Genomic DNA, 17,105 nt, shown 5'->3' with positions numbered 1-17,105 from the left:
TTATAATGTGAACATTATCGTGAACTGATTTACATGTCTCTGTCATAAAAACTGGCAAGTACTTCCTGAACTAATTAAAATCTTGATAGGAAAATCAAACAAGGGACAAAATGGGTAGAGATCTAATCATAACAAATCCCAAACAGTTTTCTGATCATAAACACTGACTTGCCGCTTGATCTCTGATCATAAAATCAGTCGATGTACTTTTGCTTATTGTGGCGGTAGCACAAAGATTGGGTTCATTATTCACAGTTTTACCTGTGAATTAGTTCGTAAATGATGGGGAAAGATCTCACAAGACCACTGATAGCTGAATAGTGCTGTGGAATAGTCATCCTGCAACAATGGGACAACCATTGCCAGTTAGTGCATGATGAAAATGCATCAGAGGAGGGGGTGACCAAGGAACAGAGAGGCCAAATATGGTGTACAACTAATAGAACAAACTATCCAGAGAATGGATCTAACACAGCAGGTGTGGATATTTGAACCCCATGAGGGAATAGTACATGATGAGACTGAGGCTCAACAGAGAAGCTCTTATTTTTAGGGGGCTTTCTGGTCCATAGTTGCCCACTGGTAGTGAATGTTACGAGCGCTGTTAACGTTATGCTTCAGGGAACATCACAGGAGTCAATTACATTGACATTCACTGCAGCAAAGCGAGCATAATTGAAGCTCTGTTTTGCCACAGACTCACCAATGTACTCATCAGAAAGGACCACTATCAGTAGGAAGAGAGGCAGTACAGTTTTCCCATGAGGCTCACTTTCCCAAGTTAGAGAGCATCATTGATTGTATGCATGTAGCCATCCATACACTGCCAACAATTCCTTGGCATACATAAATCTGAGGAAAAACTATTCCTGGAACCTGCAAGTGGTATATTACCACTGTCAGAAAGTTATGCATATCAGAAGGTTATGCATGTCAATGTACACTTCCTGGGGAAGACATAATATTTCATCTGAGGCAATTCAATGTTACACAACTCATTAAGGACTGAAAAAAGATTGGTAGATGCTCATAAATGCGAGCTATGTGGCGCAACCATGCCTAATACATAAGCGCCATATCCCAGGAGAGGTCAAATTCAGCAATACACGTGCACCATCCTTATGGAGAAAATATTTGGGAAGTTTAAAATAATGCTTCAGATGCTTGGATTGATCAGGAGACCCTCACCGTATTCCACAGAGATGGTGAGCAAAATTGTGACACTGTGTTGTATGCTGCACACTCCACAAAGCTGCCATAGATAATGGACCTCATCAAGAGAAGCAGCAGGGAGGTATGGAAGACCGTGAAGGCAATTGTGCACAAGAGCATTGAGCAACACATGAACTACTGCAGCCAAGGAGACCATTTCAGAAGTCAGTCATTCACTGGAGCTTTGACTTTTTAATTACTATAATTTTCTATTAGAGTCAGAGTCATTTATAGCACAAAAGGAAGCACAGGCCCATGCCAGCTCTCCAGGAGCTATCCAATCAGTCCCACTTCCTGCTCGATCCCCATAGCCCTGCAAGTCTATTTCCTTCAAGTGGCCATCCAATTTCCTTTTAAAGCCATTGATTGACTTCACTTCCACCACCCTTGTGGGCAGCGAGTTCCAGGTCATTACCACCCACTCTTGTCCAAAACCTTCAATCTGTATCCCCTAGTTAATGGGAACAATTTTTCCTTGTCTAACTTCTCTAAGCCTGTCATAATCTTGTTTACCTCTATTAAATCGCCCCTCAATCTCCTTTCCTCTAAGGGGAACAATGCCCAGCTTTTCTAGCCTAACCTTGTAACTAAAATCTCTCATCCCTGGGACCATTCCAGTAAATCTCTACTGCGCCCTCTCAAGGACCCTCACATCCTTCCTAAAGTGTGGTGACCAGAACTGGGCACAATACTCCAGTTTGGCCTAACCAGAACTTTATAAATTTCGGCATAACTTCCCTGCTTTTGTACTCGATGCCTCTATTTATGAAGCTCAAGATCCCATATGCTTTACTAACCACTCTCAATATGTCCTGCCACCTTTAAAGATTGTTGCACATGCACCCTGCAGACTCTTAGAACTATGCCATTAAGTATATATTGCCTTTCCCTATTCCTTCTGCCAACATGCATCACCTCACACTTGTGAGTATTAAATTCCATCTGCCATCTGTCTGCCCATTCTGCAAGCCTATCTATGTCCTGTTGCAGGCAGTTCATATCATCCTCACTGTTTACCGCACTTCTAAGTTTGGTGCCATCGGCAAATTTTGAAATTCTACTCTTTATTCCAAGATCCAAGTCATTTGTATATAGCAAAAAAAGCTGTGGTCCAGCACTGACCTTCGAGGAACACCACTGTCTGAAAAACAACCATTTACTACAACTCGCTGTTTTCTATCGTTAAGCCAAATTTTTATCCAATTGGACACTGACCCGCCTGGTCCATGAGCCTCAGTTTTGTTAACAAGCCTTTTATGTGGTGCCTTATCAAACACTTTCTTAAAATCCACATAAACAACATCCACTGCATTCCCTTCATCAACCTTCTCTGTTACTTTATCAAAAAATTCGATTAGATTAGTCAAGCATGATCTGCCTTTTACAAATCCATGCTGGCCATCCTTAATTAATTTGAACCTCTCCAGGTGAATGTTGATTTTTTTGATATGTATTGGATGTAATGATCCTGAAGGATTGATTGGGGGAGGTTGGTGTTATGTTTTCCCTCACTCTTGGGGAAGGGAAGGAAAAATTTGGTTAGAAAAGCAAAATGCAGAAAGTTGTGTGGAGAGAGCTGGAAAGCAAATTGCTGTTGCAGTTTCTCTCTTGTATCATGGTTACCAGTTATTATTGCTAAATATACTGATGTAAAATTTGTCTTGGGCAAGTAGAGCAAAATGAGCAATAGTGAATCAGCAGCTTGTGTTACACTTGGCCCAATGTTTTGTTGAATTAATTCTACTTATAGTTTTGAAAAATCAAAGTTAAAAGTACACTTTTGGATAATGTCTCCCACATATTAAGTTAGTACATTATTACTATATCTTGAAGTGCTTTGTCAAGTCATTAACGCTTCTTTCATAGATTCTCCCAGGCCTAGGAAATAATTGGCTAGGCAGTGGGGTATTGTCAGACTTCCTGAGTTCAGAGCAGATTCTTAGGCATCCTCCATGGACAAAATGTTGAGAACGCTGTGAATGAGGACCCTTGAGTGAAAATCACAACCTGAGCTTTGAGTACTTCACTTCATTTTTAGTAAGATCTACACACTCCGCAGCCAAATACAAAATTTGTTTGTGATTTGTGCAGTCTAACTGTTAATTGTAATGCTGGAAAAATATGAAAATAACACAATTATAATTGTTCCTTGATTGGCCAATTTTCATCTATTAAAGTCAACAAACTGATATCAAGAAAGAAACAGAAGGAAAATGGTATGTTACCACCACAGAAAAATAAAAAGATTTATGGCATAGAAGCAGGCCATTCAGCCCATTGTGTCCATGCCAGCCGGCAAAGAGTTATCCAGCCTAATTCCAGCTTCCATCTCTTGGTTTGTAGCCCTATCAGTTACTGGACCTCAAGTGCATATCCAAGTACTTTTTAAACCCGATGAGGGTTTCTGCCTGTACCATCCTTTCAGGCAGTAAGTTCCAAATTCCTAACACCCTCTAGGTGAAAAAAAGGTTACTCCTCGACTCCCATCAAATCCTTCTAAAAATTACTTTAAATCTATGCTCTTTGGTTGTTGATCCCTCTGCTAACAGAAATAGGTCCATCCTATCCACTCTATCTAGGTGCCTCATAATTATATACACCTCACTTAAATCTCACCTCAGCCTTCTCTGTTCCAAAGAAAACAACCCCATCCTATCCAATCTTTCCTCATATCTAGAATTCTCCATTCCTGGCAACATCCTTGTAAATCTCTTCTGTACCCTCTCTAGTTCGATCATATTCTTTCTGTAATGCGGTGACCAGAACTGTATGTAGTACTCTTCCCGCAGTCTACCCAGTGTTTTATACAGTCCTAGCATAACCTCCCTTCTCTTATACTCCTAGGTTTCAGCCAATAAAGGAAAGTATCCCATTTGACGCCTTGACCACCTAATCTACCTGTCCTGCTACCTTCAGAGATCTGTAGATATGCACTCCAAGGTCCTGCTGTTCCTCTATACTTCTCAGAATCCTAACATTTAGCTTGTTTGTCCTTCCTAACACCTCACAGTTCTCTGGATTGAATTTCATTTGCCGCTTTTCTGCCCACTTGACCAATCCATTGATATCTTCCTGCAGTCTGCAGCTTTCTTCCTCACTATCAAACACACGGCCAATTTTTGTATCATCTACAAACTTCCTAATCATGACCCGTACATGCAAGTCTAAGTCATTGATATATATCACAAATAGCAAGGGATTTAGTACTGAGCACTGCGGATCCCCACTGGAAACATACTTAGGGGGGAATTTTAATGCTGGCAGCAGGGTTCTTGACATCAGGGAAAACCGATGCTGAGATCCCTGCGTTGCCTCTCATCTGCAAGGCCCACTGAATTTAGTGCCACGTGGGCACTTAACTGGAGAGCGGTGGGCCTTCCATAGGATTTAGGACCCTGTCGCCAGAAGTTCTGGCCTTGCAGAGCTGCCGGCCAATCAGAGGCCACTGCAGAGGCGGTGGCTGTGTAGCTGCAGTGACCAGATACCGAGGAGCAGCGCTGGAACCAGGCTTAAGGTAGGTTAGGGCGGGAGGGGTCTTGCGAGGTGGGGGTCAAGGGGGAGGAGGGAGGGGCGTCGACCCTCAACGAGCCCTCCCGCCGCCCCCCCCCCCCCCCCCTTCCTGATGCCGGGTCCCTCGTTCAGGCACTATTAGGAAGCAGACTGCACGGTTTTTGATGCCATGCTTCCCGTACAGTGGCAGGGCCACCCCCGCATGGGTAATTGCGGCTGCAGTTGGAAGAGGACTTTAATTAGGGATTAATTACTCAGTTTTGGTGGTGGCTGGATGGTGGTGGCGTTTCCCCTCCCCCACCCCCGCCACCATCCTACCTGATTTTATGCTGTCCCTGCCTCCTAATCTCCGCGGGGGAGAGCATAAAATTCCACCCTTCAAGTCACAAAAACACCCCTCAGTTATAATCCTTTGCTTCCTACCACAAAGTCAATTTTGGATCCAACTTGCCACTTTCCATTGGGTCCCATGAGCTTTTAATTTTCTGACCGTGTCGGCCATGTGGGACCTTGTCAAAAGCCTTGCTAAAATCCATGTAGACTACATCAAGCACTCTACCCTCATTCACCCTTCTCGTTATCTCCTCAAAAAATGTAATCAAGTTAGTCAGACACAACCATTCCAGTGAGAAAGAAAGACTATAGGAGAAGGATGCAGCATCTGTGGATAACTAAGGAAGTTAAAGAAAGTATAAACTTGAAAGAAAGAGCGTACAATTCTGCAAGGATTAGCAGTAGGTCAGAAGATTGGACAGAATTTAAAAACCAGCTAAGAATGACGAAAAAACATGAGAGGAGAAATTAGAGAATGAGAGAAAGCTAGCTAGAAATATAAAAACGGATAGTAAGAGTTTCTATAAGTATTTAAAAATGAAAAGAGTAACATAAGTCAGCATTGGTCCTCTAGAGAGTGCGTTTGGGGAATTAATAATGGAAAATAAGGAAATGGTGGAAGCGGTAAACAGATATTTGTCTGTGTTCACTGTAGAAGATACAAATAACATCCTAGAAATACTTGTAAATTAAGAGGTGAAAGGGAAGGAGGAAACTTAAAACAATTACAAACATCAGGGGAAGGGTACTGAGAAAAATATTAGAACTAAAGGCTGACAAATCCTCAGGATCTGATGGACTTCATCCTCGGGTCTTAAAAGAAGTGCTGCGGAGATAGTAGATGCATTGGTTGTAATTTTCCAAAACTCCCTAGATTCTGGAAAGTTCCTATCAGATTGGAAAACAGTGGATGCAACTCCTCTATTCAAGAAAGGAGGGAGACAGAAAGCAGGAAACTACAGGCCAGTTAGCCTAACATCTAAACTGCTTTGTAGACTTCTTACATCCTCCTCACAACTTACTCTCCGACCTAGAATCTATTATTAAGGAGGTTATAGCTGGGCACTTAGAAACTCTTAATGCAATCAGGCAGAGTCAACATGGTTTTTGACGAATTTATTAGATTTCTTTGACGAAGTAACAAGCAATGTGGATAAAGGGGAACCTGTAGATGTGGTGTATTTGGATTTCCAAAAGGCATTCAATGAAGTGCCACATAAAGTGTTACTACGCAAAATAAGAGCTCATGGTGTAGGGGGTAACATATTAGCATGGATAGAGGATTGGTTAGCTAACAGGAAGCAGAGAGTAGGGAGAAATGGGGCATTTTCAGGTTGACGAGCTGTAACTAGTGGGGTGCCACAGGGATCAGTGCTGGGGCCTCAACTATTTACAATCAATATCAATGACTTGGATGAAGGGACAGAATGTATGGTTGCCAAATTTGCTGATGACACCAAGATAGGTCGGAGAGTAAGTTGTGAGGAGGATGTAAGAAGTCTACAAAGCAGTTTAGATAGGTTAAGTGAGTGGACAAAAATTTGGCAGATGGAATATAATGTGGGAAAATATGAACTTGTCCATTTTGGTAGGAAGAGTAGAAAAGCAGTATATTATTTAAATGGAGAGAGATTGCAGAACTTTGCGGTACAGAGGGATCTGGATGTTCTGGTACGTGAATCACAAAAAGTTAGTATGCAGGTACAGCAAGTGATTAGGAAGGAAAATGGAATGTTGTTGTTAATTGCAAAGAACATGGAATATAAAAGTAAAGGAAGTTTTGCTACAGTTGTACAGGGCATTGGTGAGACCACATCTAGAGTATTGTGTACAGTTTTGATCTCCTTAGATATAATTGCATAAGAAGCAGTTCAGAGAAGATTCACTCGACTGATTCCTGGGATGAGGGGGTTATCTTATGAGGAAAGGTTGGGCCTGTATCCATTGGAGTTTAAAAGAATGAGAGGTGATCTTATTGGAACACATAATCTTGCAGGGATTTGACAGCGTGGATGCTGAGAAGATATTTGCTCTTATGAGAGAGAGTAGAAACATGGGACACAGTTTGGAAATTAGGGGTCTCCTATTTAAGATGGAAATGAGGAGAAATTTTTTTCTCTCAGAGGGTCATTATGCTGTGAAATTCTCTTCCCCAGAGAACAGTGGAGGCAGGGTCATTGAATATTTTTAAAGCTGAGTTAAATAAATACTTGATTGACAAGGGAGTCAAAAGGTATAGGGGGTAGATGGAAAAGTAGAGTTGAGGCCACAATCAGATCAGCCATGATTTTATCAAATGGCAGAGCAGGCTCGAGGGGCTGAATGGCCTACTGCTCATAGTTCGTATGTAACCTTCCCTTAACAAATCCAAACTTCCTATCCTTTCTTAATCTATGCCTCTCTAAATGATAATTTATACTGTCTGTCAGAATTTTATCCAATAATTTTCCCACAAGCAAGGTTAGGCTGACTGGCCTGTAATTACTAGGGCTATCCCTTCTTCATTTTTTAAACAACGGTACAATATTAACATTCCTCCAGCACCATGCCTGTAGCCAGAGAGGATTGGAAAATGATGGTCAGAACCTCTGCAATTTCTTCCCTTAGCAGCCTGGAATGTATTTCATCTGGGCCTGATGTTTTAACCACTTGCAAGGAAGCTAAAGACCTTAATCATCTTGATCTTCAACTAGTATTTTCTACAAATCAAGGACACATACACTTCATTTGTGAAAGGTGGAATATATACCCTAATCAGTGTATAGGCTTGTGCATTTTTGTTCAGTGGTGTGTTAGAACAGACCACAGATTACACGAAGGGGCATATCCCACAGAAACTCTGAATTGAGCTGAAGCAGTTTAAGATGCCACCTGTTTGTTGGCTGCAATATAACTTCTTTAGAAAGCTAATTTGTTAATCTAATCTCTTGTAATTAGCATAATCATATCACTTCTAGTTTTTTTTTAAACAAAACAACCTTGAGCTCATTGTAAAACTACTGTTTAGTATATTTTGTTCATAGAGTGCTTGTTTTTTGTGATGCAGTGAAGCTGAAGTCTTCATCTTCTGACACAAGTTTCTCAAACAATGGCAGTCAATGGCTGGAGTGCTCAATTCCCACTAGCTTGTATATTTTTTTATATTTTTCTTCCTAAACAAACTCAATGATTAATTCAATTTTTCCTAGTCAGTTAATTTTGAATTGTGGAGGTTTGCAAATTTGACTGTTTATTTCCACCCGCTACTCCTTCAGTAAGGAAATTTTTTATTTCATTCTACACCTCGACATGCTCTTTCTAGCCTTTGTCCCAAGGCTGGAACCACTTCAATGCTGTTACCCTGCAATTTCTCTAATTCTTCTCTTCATGTTTAGTACTAACATGTCGCAGTGCTCCATGGTTTGGTCTGCTAGAATAATTGAGGATCGGCATTGCTCTGCTGGTTTCCCTTTCAGTTTTTTTATAAATGTTATTCACATGATCAATGCAAAAATCTGGAATTCTGTCACAGTGTTAGATTAGATTAGATTAGATTAGAGATACAGCACTGAAACAGGCCCTTCGGCCCACCGAGTCTGTGCCGACCATCAACCACCCATTTATACTAATCCTACACTAATCCCATATTCCTACCAAACCTGTCCCTATATTTCCCTACCACCTACCTATACTAGTGACAATTTATAATGGCCAATTTACCTATCAACCTGCAAGTCTTTTGGCTTGTGGGAGGAAACCGGAGCACCCGGAGAAAACCCACGCAGACACAGGGAGAACGTGCAAACTCCACACAGGCAGTACCCAGAATCGAACCCGGGTCCCTGGAGCTGTGAGGCTGCAGTGCTAACCACTGCGCCACTGTGCCGCATATAATAATATGTGTTATTACATATCTTTTTCTTGCATATGTATCCCTGGATAATATTTCATATTCGTTAGTAGACAAAAGTAATCATTTATTAAAATTGCTAGAAGAAAATAGGTAAACTTTGAAGAGCTGTTGTATATGTTTTGTACAGCAATTTATTTGGCCAGAATTTTACGTTGGGCAGGAGACAGGCCAAAAAGTCAGGGGTGAACCTGCCGCCGCCGGCCTGAGAGCCATGCTACAATTTTAAGTGGCCCAGGCCCTTAATTGACCTCAGGTGGGACTTCTGCCCCCTGAGGCAGGAAGTCCCGCCTCCAAGTGCTGCTGGCCAATCAGCGGGCTGGCAGATCTCAATCCTCGCAGTGGCACTGGGAGCGGTGGCCACTGCTGGGACTGCAGCCAGGGAGTGTGATGTAATTCTGTTTCCAAGGTGTGAGAAGGTAATTCATGCAATTGCGCAGTGATTGGTTGCTACTTTTGCTACCGCTGATGAAATAACATTTTTCCTGGTCAGTATTTAGGGATGGTATACCCTTCCACAATTTTAATTGCATTTCATTGAAGTGGTCAAAAAGCACATTTTCCCTCTATTTTGAGCATAAGATTGCCAGCTACTGAAGTTATTATGTAAATTATCTGTGTAGATAGCTAAAGGCTTACTAATGCTTTGTGTGCCCATTTCTCTTCAGTACTTGGTCCTGAATATAACAGCAGTGGCTCAGCTGTGTACTGAAAATAGAGATAATAATAAAATGGTACTGCTACATGTTTATGATCTGTTATTAATACCAGATCATCAAATATAATAATGGGTCCTTAGCTTGACCAGACTGAGATGGAACATTATTGTTGGTTGAAGCATGTGAAGGATTTGACAAAAAGAACAGCCACAATTTAATTTTGTGAATGCACATAAGTGTGGATAATTTGAGAAGAAGAAATTCTGTAGTTTAACTTCTTTCAGTGTCATATTTCTTACACATTGATGCTTCCATTAACCGTAATCGATGCTTACGAAACCTTTTCTACAGCTGTGGTTTTAACTTATTCATTATTATTTTTACTCTGTCTCACAGCCCAATGGAAGCAGCCAAGGCAAAGTCCATAATCCATTCCTTCCCACCCCAATGTTGCCACCCCCACCTCCTCCACCTATGGCCAGGCCTGTGCCTCTGCCAGTGCCAGACACAAAACCAACCACCACATCTACAGATGGAGGAGCAGCATCACCTACTTCACCCAGTAAGTTTACTTCAGCAAAACCCATGTCATATTGCATGAAAATATGTAGTGCTGGCCTTCTAAGGTGGTCCAAGCATTAAGTCACTTGTATCTAAATATGTAATATGTTCATGTTGAAAAGAATTGGTTAACCCTTTGTCTTCATAAAGCTACTGACCATCAAAGCCATGCATCTGAATGGAAGAATTGGAGTTTTACTTCTGATTTCCTTTGAGTGTAAAGTGTTTTTTTTTCTGTGATTATCTGTTTGCTGGCTTCTAGATAAATGCTTTAAATTACACTTGCTTTTGTTTCAGTTTGTAAGTAATTTTCTTTTTAATTGTATTTTCTCCCTTAAACCATAAATGTACCAAAATGTAAAAACTGTTCAGAGTTTTCTTATCTCTTTTAGTAAATGGTCCCATTAATGTGGCAAAGAATATATTAACAAAGTGCCTTCATGCACACATGGGTATTTCTAATTGTCAGCCACCCATTTCTTACCTGTTAAATGGGAGACCGGCAATGGAAAGCTATGATGGACACCCATTTTTCCACCTGATTCAATTTTCAGGCATGCTTTTAAATAGGCACCACACGTCTGGAAAAATATGTAATCTGGTGTAACACCCCTATTGCAATTTTAATGTACAAATGGCATGCGTCATGTATTCCTTATAGGGACTGCTGAAGACTGCTCAGGGAAAGTTAATTCTTTTTGGTTTTTTAAAGACTTTTTCGGGCCAGGAGGTATAATCATGGTCCAAGTTGAAAATTACTGCCCCCACCCACCCACGTAAGAAACTTTAGATTTCTTTCTCATTTCTCCATCCCCAGTAAGCATTGTAGTATCCAGATTGCTCCAAATCTTTCAGATATTGATCCATAGACACCCCACCACCATCACCACAACAGCACATCAATAATCAGGAGTCCACACACTGCATAACTGTGTGTCTCATGATATTTGACTGAGGTAAGTGATTTGCATGAACCTTTAGGCTTTTCAATTAATGAAATCATCAGTAGAGTGGGGTAGAAAGCATAAACATGTTGGATTGTTTGAGGCATATTCTGAGGACAATCATGTGTTAAACCACCTTGCTATCTGCAAGCAATCATGTTAGTGATAAAATATGAAAACAAATCCTGTCTGCTTGATGTAGTCATAGATTTGGAACTGCTATTCTTTTGTGAATTGCAGCACGTTTACTATATATGGGTAAAAGCAATGTGATTTGAAGTAAATTGAGGCTAAATAAAACATTGTAGAACCCAGCAGAAAACACTACACATATGTTGTTGAAAGCATAATTGAAGATACAAAATAATATGTTTTGCCACCAATAAAAATGAGGCAATAAATGTTGTTAAATAATCATTACAAATATTCCTTTTACTCATTAGTGTGGATCTAGCACATGATTAACTGCACTTGTCTACAGTTAGGAAGGAATCACATTTTTATTTTTTAAAAGATGCTACCTGTGCATCTATTCCTTCCTGTTGAGGCATAATATATTTTACATTTTTTGCAATTAGGAGATTGGTGTCCTTTCTCCAGTGGTTTCTCCGCCCTGTTTCTGAGTCAGCAGGAGAAACGCATACAATGGGGAATTATTTACATCTTGTCAGTGTACTGCAGTATGCAGGTGGACAGCAATGTATGGCTACAGTTAGCTCAGCTCACTAGTATGCAGTGAGCTGCTAGCCCTGGCAGGTTGTAGCAATGTTACTCCACCTTAAATAAAGTTTTATTTGGAAACTTTTTGGAGGAAGAATTTGAGAGAAGAATTCTTCTGGCTGTTACATGCAGCAACATCATAATAACATTTAGAATGATTCCTCACACTCTTTTACAGCGTATTTTTGATTACACAAGAAATACCCAGAGGAAAGTTTCACAAATGTATTTACGATGTTGCTACACAAAGTGGCCAGGACAATTTTTACCCCAATATTTGTGATTCTTTCTGCTGGTAATTTCCAGTTGAGCTTCTTTAAATGTCATGTAGATTTTTCCAAGACCAAATCAAGGCAAGGCCAATCTCCTGTAACATTACATGTTTTAGCCCTGTTTCCCCTTATTTAACTTCCATTATTCATGTGAAACATTAAAGGAAATAGCACAAGAGCAGTTTTACTATCTGAGAACTGGGGACAAGTTGTTTTTATTGTTCAGAGTTCTAGTTTAATAGTTGATGGTTACATTAGCTGATGGTTAACTATGCTGTATACTGAAATGTTGCCTTTACTGTGCATCTTGGTTGACATTTCCATTTGAATTCTGTTGTCTATGTTTTAGCTCACTTGCTCATATTGTTTCCTCATTCCTCAGACCCTTGCACCACAGATGATAACAGATATTAACCAGTGGCACTTTCTGTGACCCTTGACAATTATGCTTCCACATTAATACATCTTCAAAGAAATGAAGTTTAAATACTGTTTTGCAATGGAAGATTGTTGTAGCATTGTGATAATCATCCTACAAAAAAAGATCATTGTCTTGTCTGTATATGTGTCCTTTTAAAAAAAAAAATGGAAGCTGTAGTTTTTCAAGCTTCATGTTCATTATCAGGTGATAAAAAGGAGTACCAGGCGTAAGTTTGGGTAAGTGCCTCCATAGACCCTGCTGTCTTTCAGTCAGGCTTAAGATGTTTGTTGTTTGTGTGCGACCCACTGCCGCTTCCTGAACGCATGTATCCCTTCCCTTCACAGCCTACTCGACACCCAGCACCTCCCCTGCAAACCGATTCGTGAGTGTTGGACCACGGGATCCCAGCTTTGTAAATATCCCTCAACAGCCACAGGTGGGCAGCTTTGAACCTTTCTGTATTCAGTGTAGCTTTTTGTGACCTTGTATCTCTGTGCAATGAACTTCATTCATTTGCTGCTATCGGACAGCATATTGTAATAGCCTTTGGGAATCTTTCAGAAATGTCTTTACGCTCAAGCTACAAAAGGAATATGTCTTTTTATTGAAACATACACGAGATCTGCCTATTAGCTGAACTTAAAATCCATGCATCCTCTTATGTTACCTGGCATTTGGTAGTGTTTCAAGTAAACGTAAAGTGAGAAGATGTTGTCACCCTCTTTATCTTAAGGAAACTAATGAAGTACATCTGCCTGTTAGTTTTGCATTTACATTTCTTTCTACATTAACCATTTATATTTGTTCTGCAAAAGACAGTGGAAGTGCTGTGCAGACTCTAGTTTGCAATATAAAATGCTGTTTGCATCAGCTGTTTTAAAAGTCTTAAGTGCCTTAGGATTCATTCTGCATAATTTGGAAGAGCTGTTTTAGTTTAGTTAATAATTATTTGAGTCTCAAGTTCTGTAATATATAGGTTTTGAAAATGTTATACTTTTGAACTGTTACATTTTCAAATTGGTGGGCTAGAGAAAAAAAATCTATAAATTAATACGAATAGCACTTAAGGGAAAACTAAAGTACAGAACACATCATACCTTCTTTTAAAAAAGTAATATCCATCTTACTTGACAGATTTAAATGTAAAAGTGAGCAAGGGAGGCTGTGGAAATACCACTGTGTAATGAGAGTCGCTGTGAAAAACTGTCTAGTCCAGTCTCATGTTACTTACATAGTAAAGCCTCTAAATGTCTTTAGGAACCATTAATCCATTTTTTCCCATATGAACAGATAGCATAATTCTAGCTGTACAGACTAATCAATAAAAAGAACAAGTTTCACAGAAAATCAGGCTGAAGTATTAGGTATTTAGTCTATGCTAAAATGTAATTCTTGCAATCTGTAAGATTCATATATGTGAGAGAATTCAGTGGATCCTTATGCCACTTACTAGTGCTGGAAATTCAGGATGATTCCACTTTCATCCTGTATCCACCCTAAGCTGATTCTACAGATAACCAGTGATTGATGACCAGATGGTCTGTGGAGTTTTAATGCCATCAATTGCAGACTGGACTGCTGCAGCAAGTGGACGCTCTGTGGTTTACAAATGACATTATAAATGGGTAATTGAACCTTCTTGTTATTTTTAAAGAGATGGCTCATGCAGGTAGCCTCGATTGTTTCTGACATAAAAACTTCTTGTTTTGATTTTTGTGCCCACATTCTAATCTTTTAACCATTTATTCAAGCAACTCTTAAACCTTAAGGTAGCAATTATAACATTAGTAGGGTTAACTTTAAGCAAGTTCTGTCTGTAGGAAGCCCAATGGGAATCAGGGGGAAAACTCTCTGCTGGCTGGAGTCATGCATAGCGCAAAGAAAGATCGTTGTGGTTGTTGGAGGTCAATCATCTGAGCTCCAGGACATCACTGCAGCAGTTCCTCAGGGTAGTGTTCTAGGCCCAACCATCTTCAGCTGCTTCATCAATGACCTTCCTTCAATCATAAGGTCAGAAGTGGGGATGTTCGCTGATGATTGCACAATGTTCAGCACCATTCGTGACTCCTCAGATACTGAAGCAGTCTGTGTAGAAATGCAGCAAGACCTGGACAATATCCAGGCTTGGGCCGATGAGTGGCAAGTAACATTTGCGCCACACAAGTGCCAGGCAATGACCATCTCCAACAAGAGAGAATCTAACCATCTCCCCTAAGAGAGAATCTAACCATCTCCCCTTGACATTCAATGGCATTACCATTGCGGAATCCCCCACTATCAACATCCTAGGGGCTACCATTGACCAGAAACTGAACTGGAGTAGTCATATAAATACCGTGGCTAAAAGAGCAGGTCAGAGGCTAGGAATCCTGCGGCGAGTAACTCACCTCCTGACTCCCCAAAGCCTGTCCACCATCTACAAGGCACAAGTCAGGAGTGTGATGGAATACTCTCCACTTGCCTGGATGGGTGCAGCTCCAACAACACTCAGGAAGCTTGACACCATCCAGGACAAAGCAGCTCGCTTGATTGGCACCCCATCTACAAACATTCACTCCCTCCACCACCGACGCACAGTGGCAGCAGTGTGTACCATCTACAAGATGCACTGCAGTAACGCACCAAGGCTCCTTAGAGAGCACCTTCCAAACCCATGACCTCTACCAACTAGAAGGAAAAGGGCAGCAAATGCATGGGAACACCACCACCTGCAAGTTCCCGTCCAAGTCACTCACCATCCTGACTTGGAACTATATTGCCGTTCCTTCACTGTTGCTGGGTCAAAATCCTGGAACTCCCTTCCTAACAGCACTGTGGGTGCACCTACTCCACATGGACTGCAGTGGTTCAAGAAGGCAGCTCACCACCACCTTCTCAAGGGTAATTAGGGATGGGCAATAAATGCTGGCCTGGCCAGCGATGCCCATATCCCATGAATGAATAATAAAAAAATGGCAGTATTGAGGCACTAACATTATATGCAACGGAATGGTAGGAGGAGACAGATTATGTCTGTGAATGCATGGTGAATTTGTGTTCTTGATAGATCTGCGGGAGGGAGGAGAAGAAGATGCAAATGTGAGTTACTCTTTTGAAAGAGTAAGAGATGAAAATCATCAACTCCTTTCAAGCTTCTCTTGTGCTCACGCCAGAGGTTCTGAGAGAGACTAGAGTTTAGACTGTCTGTGCACCTGTTTGGCTAGGAAAAGGTGGATGACAGCAGGATGGATGAACCTAAAGAAGCAAAATTGTAAAAATATTAAGTTTAGGGGAGGAAAAATAAAAGCTGAAAAACTAAATCAAATTTTGTTTTTTAAGATTGTGTTTTCCCTATAGCTAGTTATGTTTTCTTGCATTGTCCAGTTTACTAATAGAATGCTAGCATTAAAAAATGACTATTGCACAAGTTTACAAATTCTAATGTAAAGGACTGGTAATTTTGGTATTCATTTCACTATTTGTAAGTTATCGAACCTGCAACCTGAGCTGCTAGTGTTAACTTTGCAAACATTTAGTTACTTGTTCTTGGTACATCATGAAATAAGTCTCATTAGATCTTTGAACTTAATTATCACAAAACAATAGATTGCTCTTAAAACTAACACAGGAGCAAATCACCCTCATAACATTGCAAAATGATGACATGCACCATAATACATGAAAATTTATTGCTCCTAATGCATCGGCTTTACTCAGTTTTCTCTGTAGCATTTTATGTTTGCTTCCCGTCTCTGCATTTGCTAGTAGCTGTAGTATACAGCTGTTCAGACAGTACAGGTTAAACAGCATACCACTGAATCCTCTTGGATTGAGAAAGGAAGGGTCACGGAAAGTACACTGCTGGATGAAAGATAGAATAACTGAAACTACAGAATTCTTATCTGAAGGTCTGCATAAGCTGTGTTTTAAATCAAAACCTTATTAAATATCCACTAATACAGGTCTTGTCATAAAAGCTTCAATTTGTGTTTATTACATGTTTTTTATTTTAAAAAGTAATAAATTCCAAATAAGCCAGGGAACAGTCTTGTCTCTTTAAGCTGGTACTGCTGCCTGAACAAGAAAAATGCAAGCAGCGACCTAGTGCTATAACATGTTTTACTGGACAGTTAAAGCATTTTTTAATTCCTTAAGTCTTATCTAGACCTTTATTGACATCTGTGGGCACCTTTGCTTATATTTAACTGTTTAGAATTATATTATAGCAACTTTACTTTCTCATTTTTTATTTATTTCCAAATGAAATCAATTTACAGAAAATCCTGCACGAGAACACAGATCGCTAAATAACGGACCTTGAAAGTAACAGGCGACCTAAATTGGGAAATAGATTGTAGAGATACTGCAACCTTAAGGCAGCTGAATATGAGAAACACATTTTCAACTAACCAGCCAAGGAGGAAGATAATTCTTCATATTTTTCTAATAGTCCCACTTTATATGTAAATGCTAGAGACACTTATGTTATTTTATGACCAGACGATGCTGCATTTCAGAAGTCAAATTGGACTGAAGATCTGACCTCTGGAATGCAGTATATTCATGTTGATTTATGCATCTCGAGTCACTGCCATAATAAACAAA

At 40.2% G+C, this 17,105-nt stretch overlaps 1 protein-coding gene across 10 annotated transcripts in view; it reads left to right on the top strand.

Annotated features, from left to right (window-relative positions):
- The window catches only part of nfia (nuclear factor I/A), a 516,334-nt gene that overhangs the window by 444,063 nt on the left and 55,166 nt on the right, over nucleotides 1-17,105 (top strand). For 8 of the 10 annotated variants that reach the window (XM_068037192.1, XM_068037191.1, XM_068037196.1 and 5 more), the window contains 2 exons: nucleotides 10,000-10,165; nucleotides 12,866-12,957. In XM_068037192.1, coding sequence (XP_067893293.1) covers nucleotides 10,000-10,165; nucleotides 12,866-12,957 — 258 coding nt within the window. The remainder of the gene's footprint in view (nucleotides 1-9,999; nucleotides 10,166-12,865; nucleotides 12,958-17,105) is intronic. The other 2 variants (XM_068037203.1, XM_068037204.1) reach the window with 1 other exon arrangement.

Source organism: Heterodontus francisci, chromosome 8 (genome assembly GCF_036365525.1).
Source record: "Heterodontus francisci isolate sHetFra1 chromosome 8, sHetFra1.hap1, whole genome shotgun sequence".
NCBI lineage: Eukaryota > Metazoa > Chordata > Chondrichthyes > Heterodontiformes > Heterodontidae > Heterodontus > Heterodontus francisci.
This window is presented reverse-complemented; position numbering and strand designations above follow the sequence as displayed.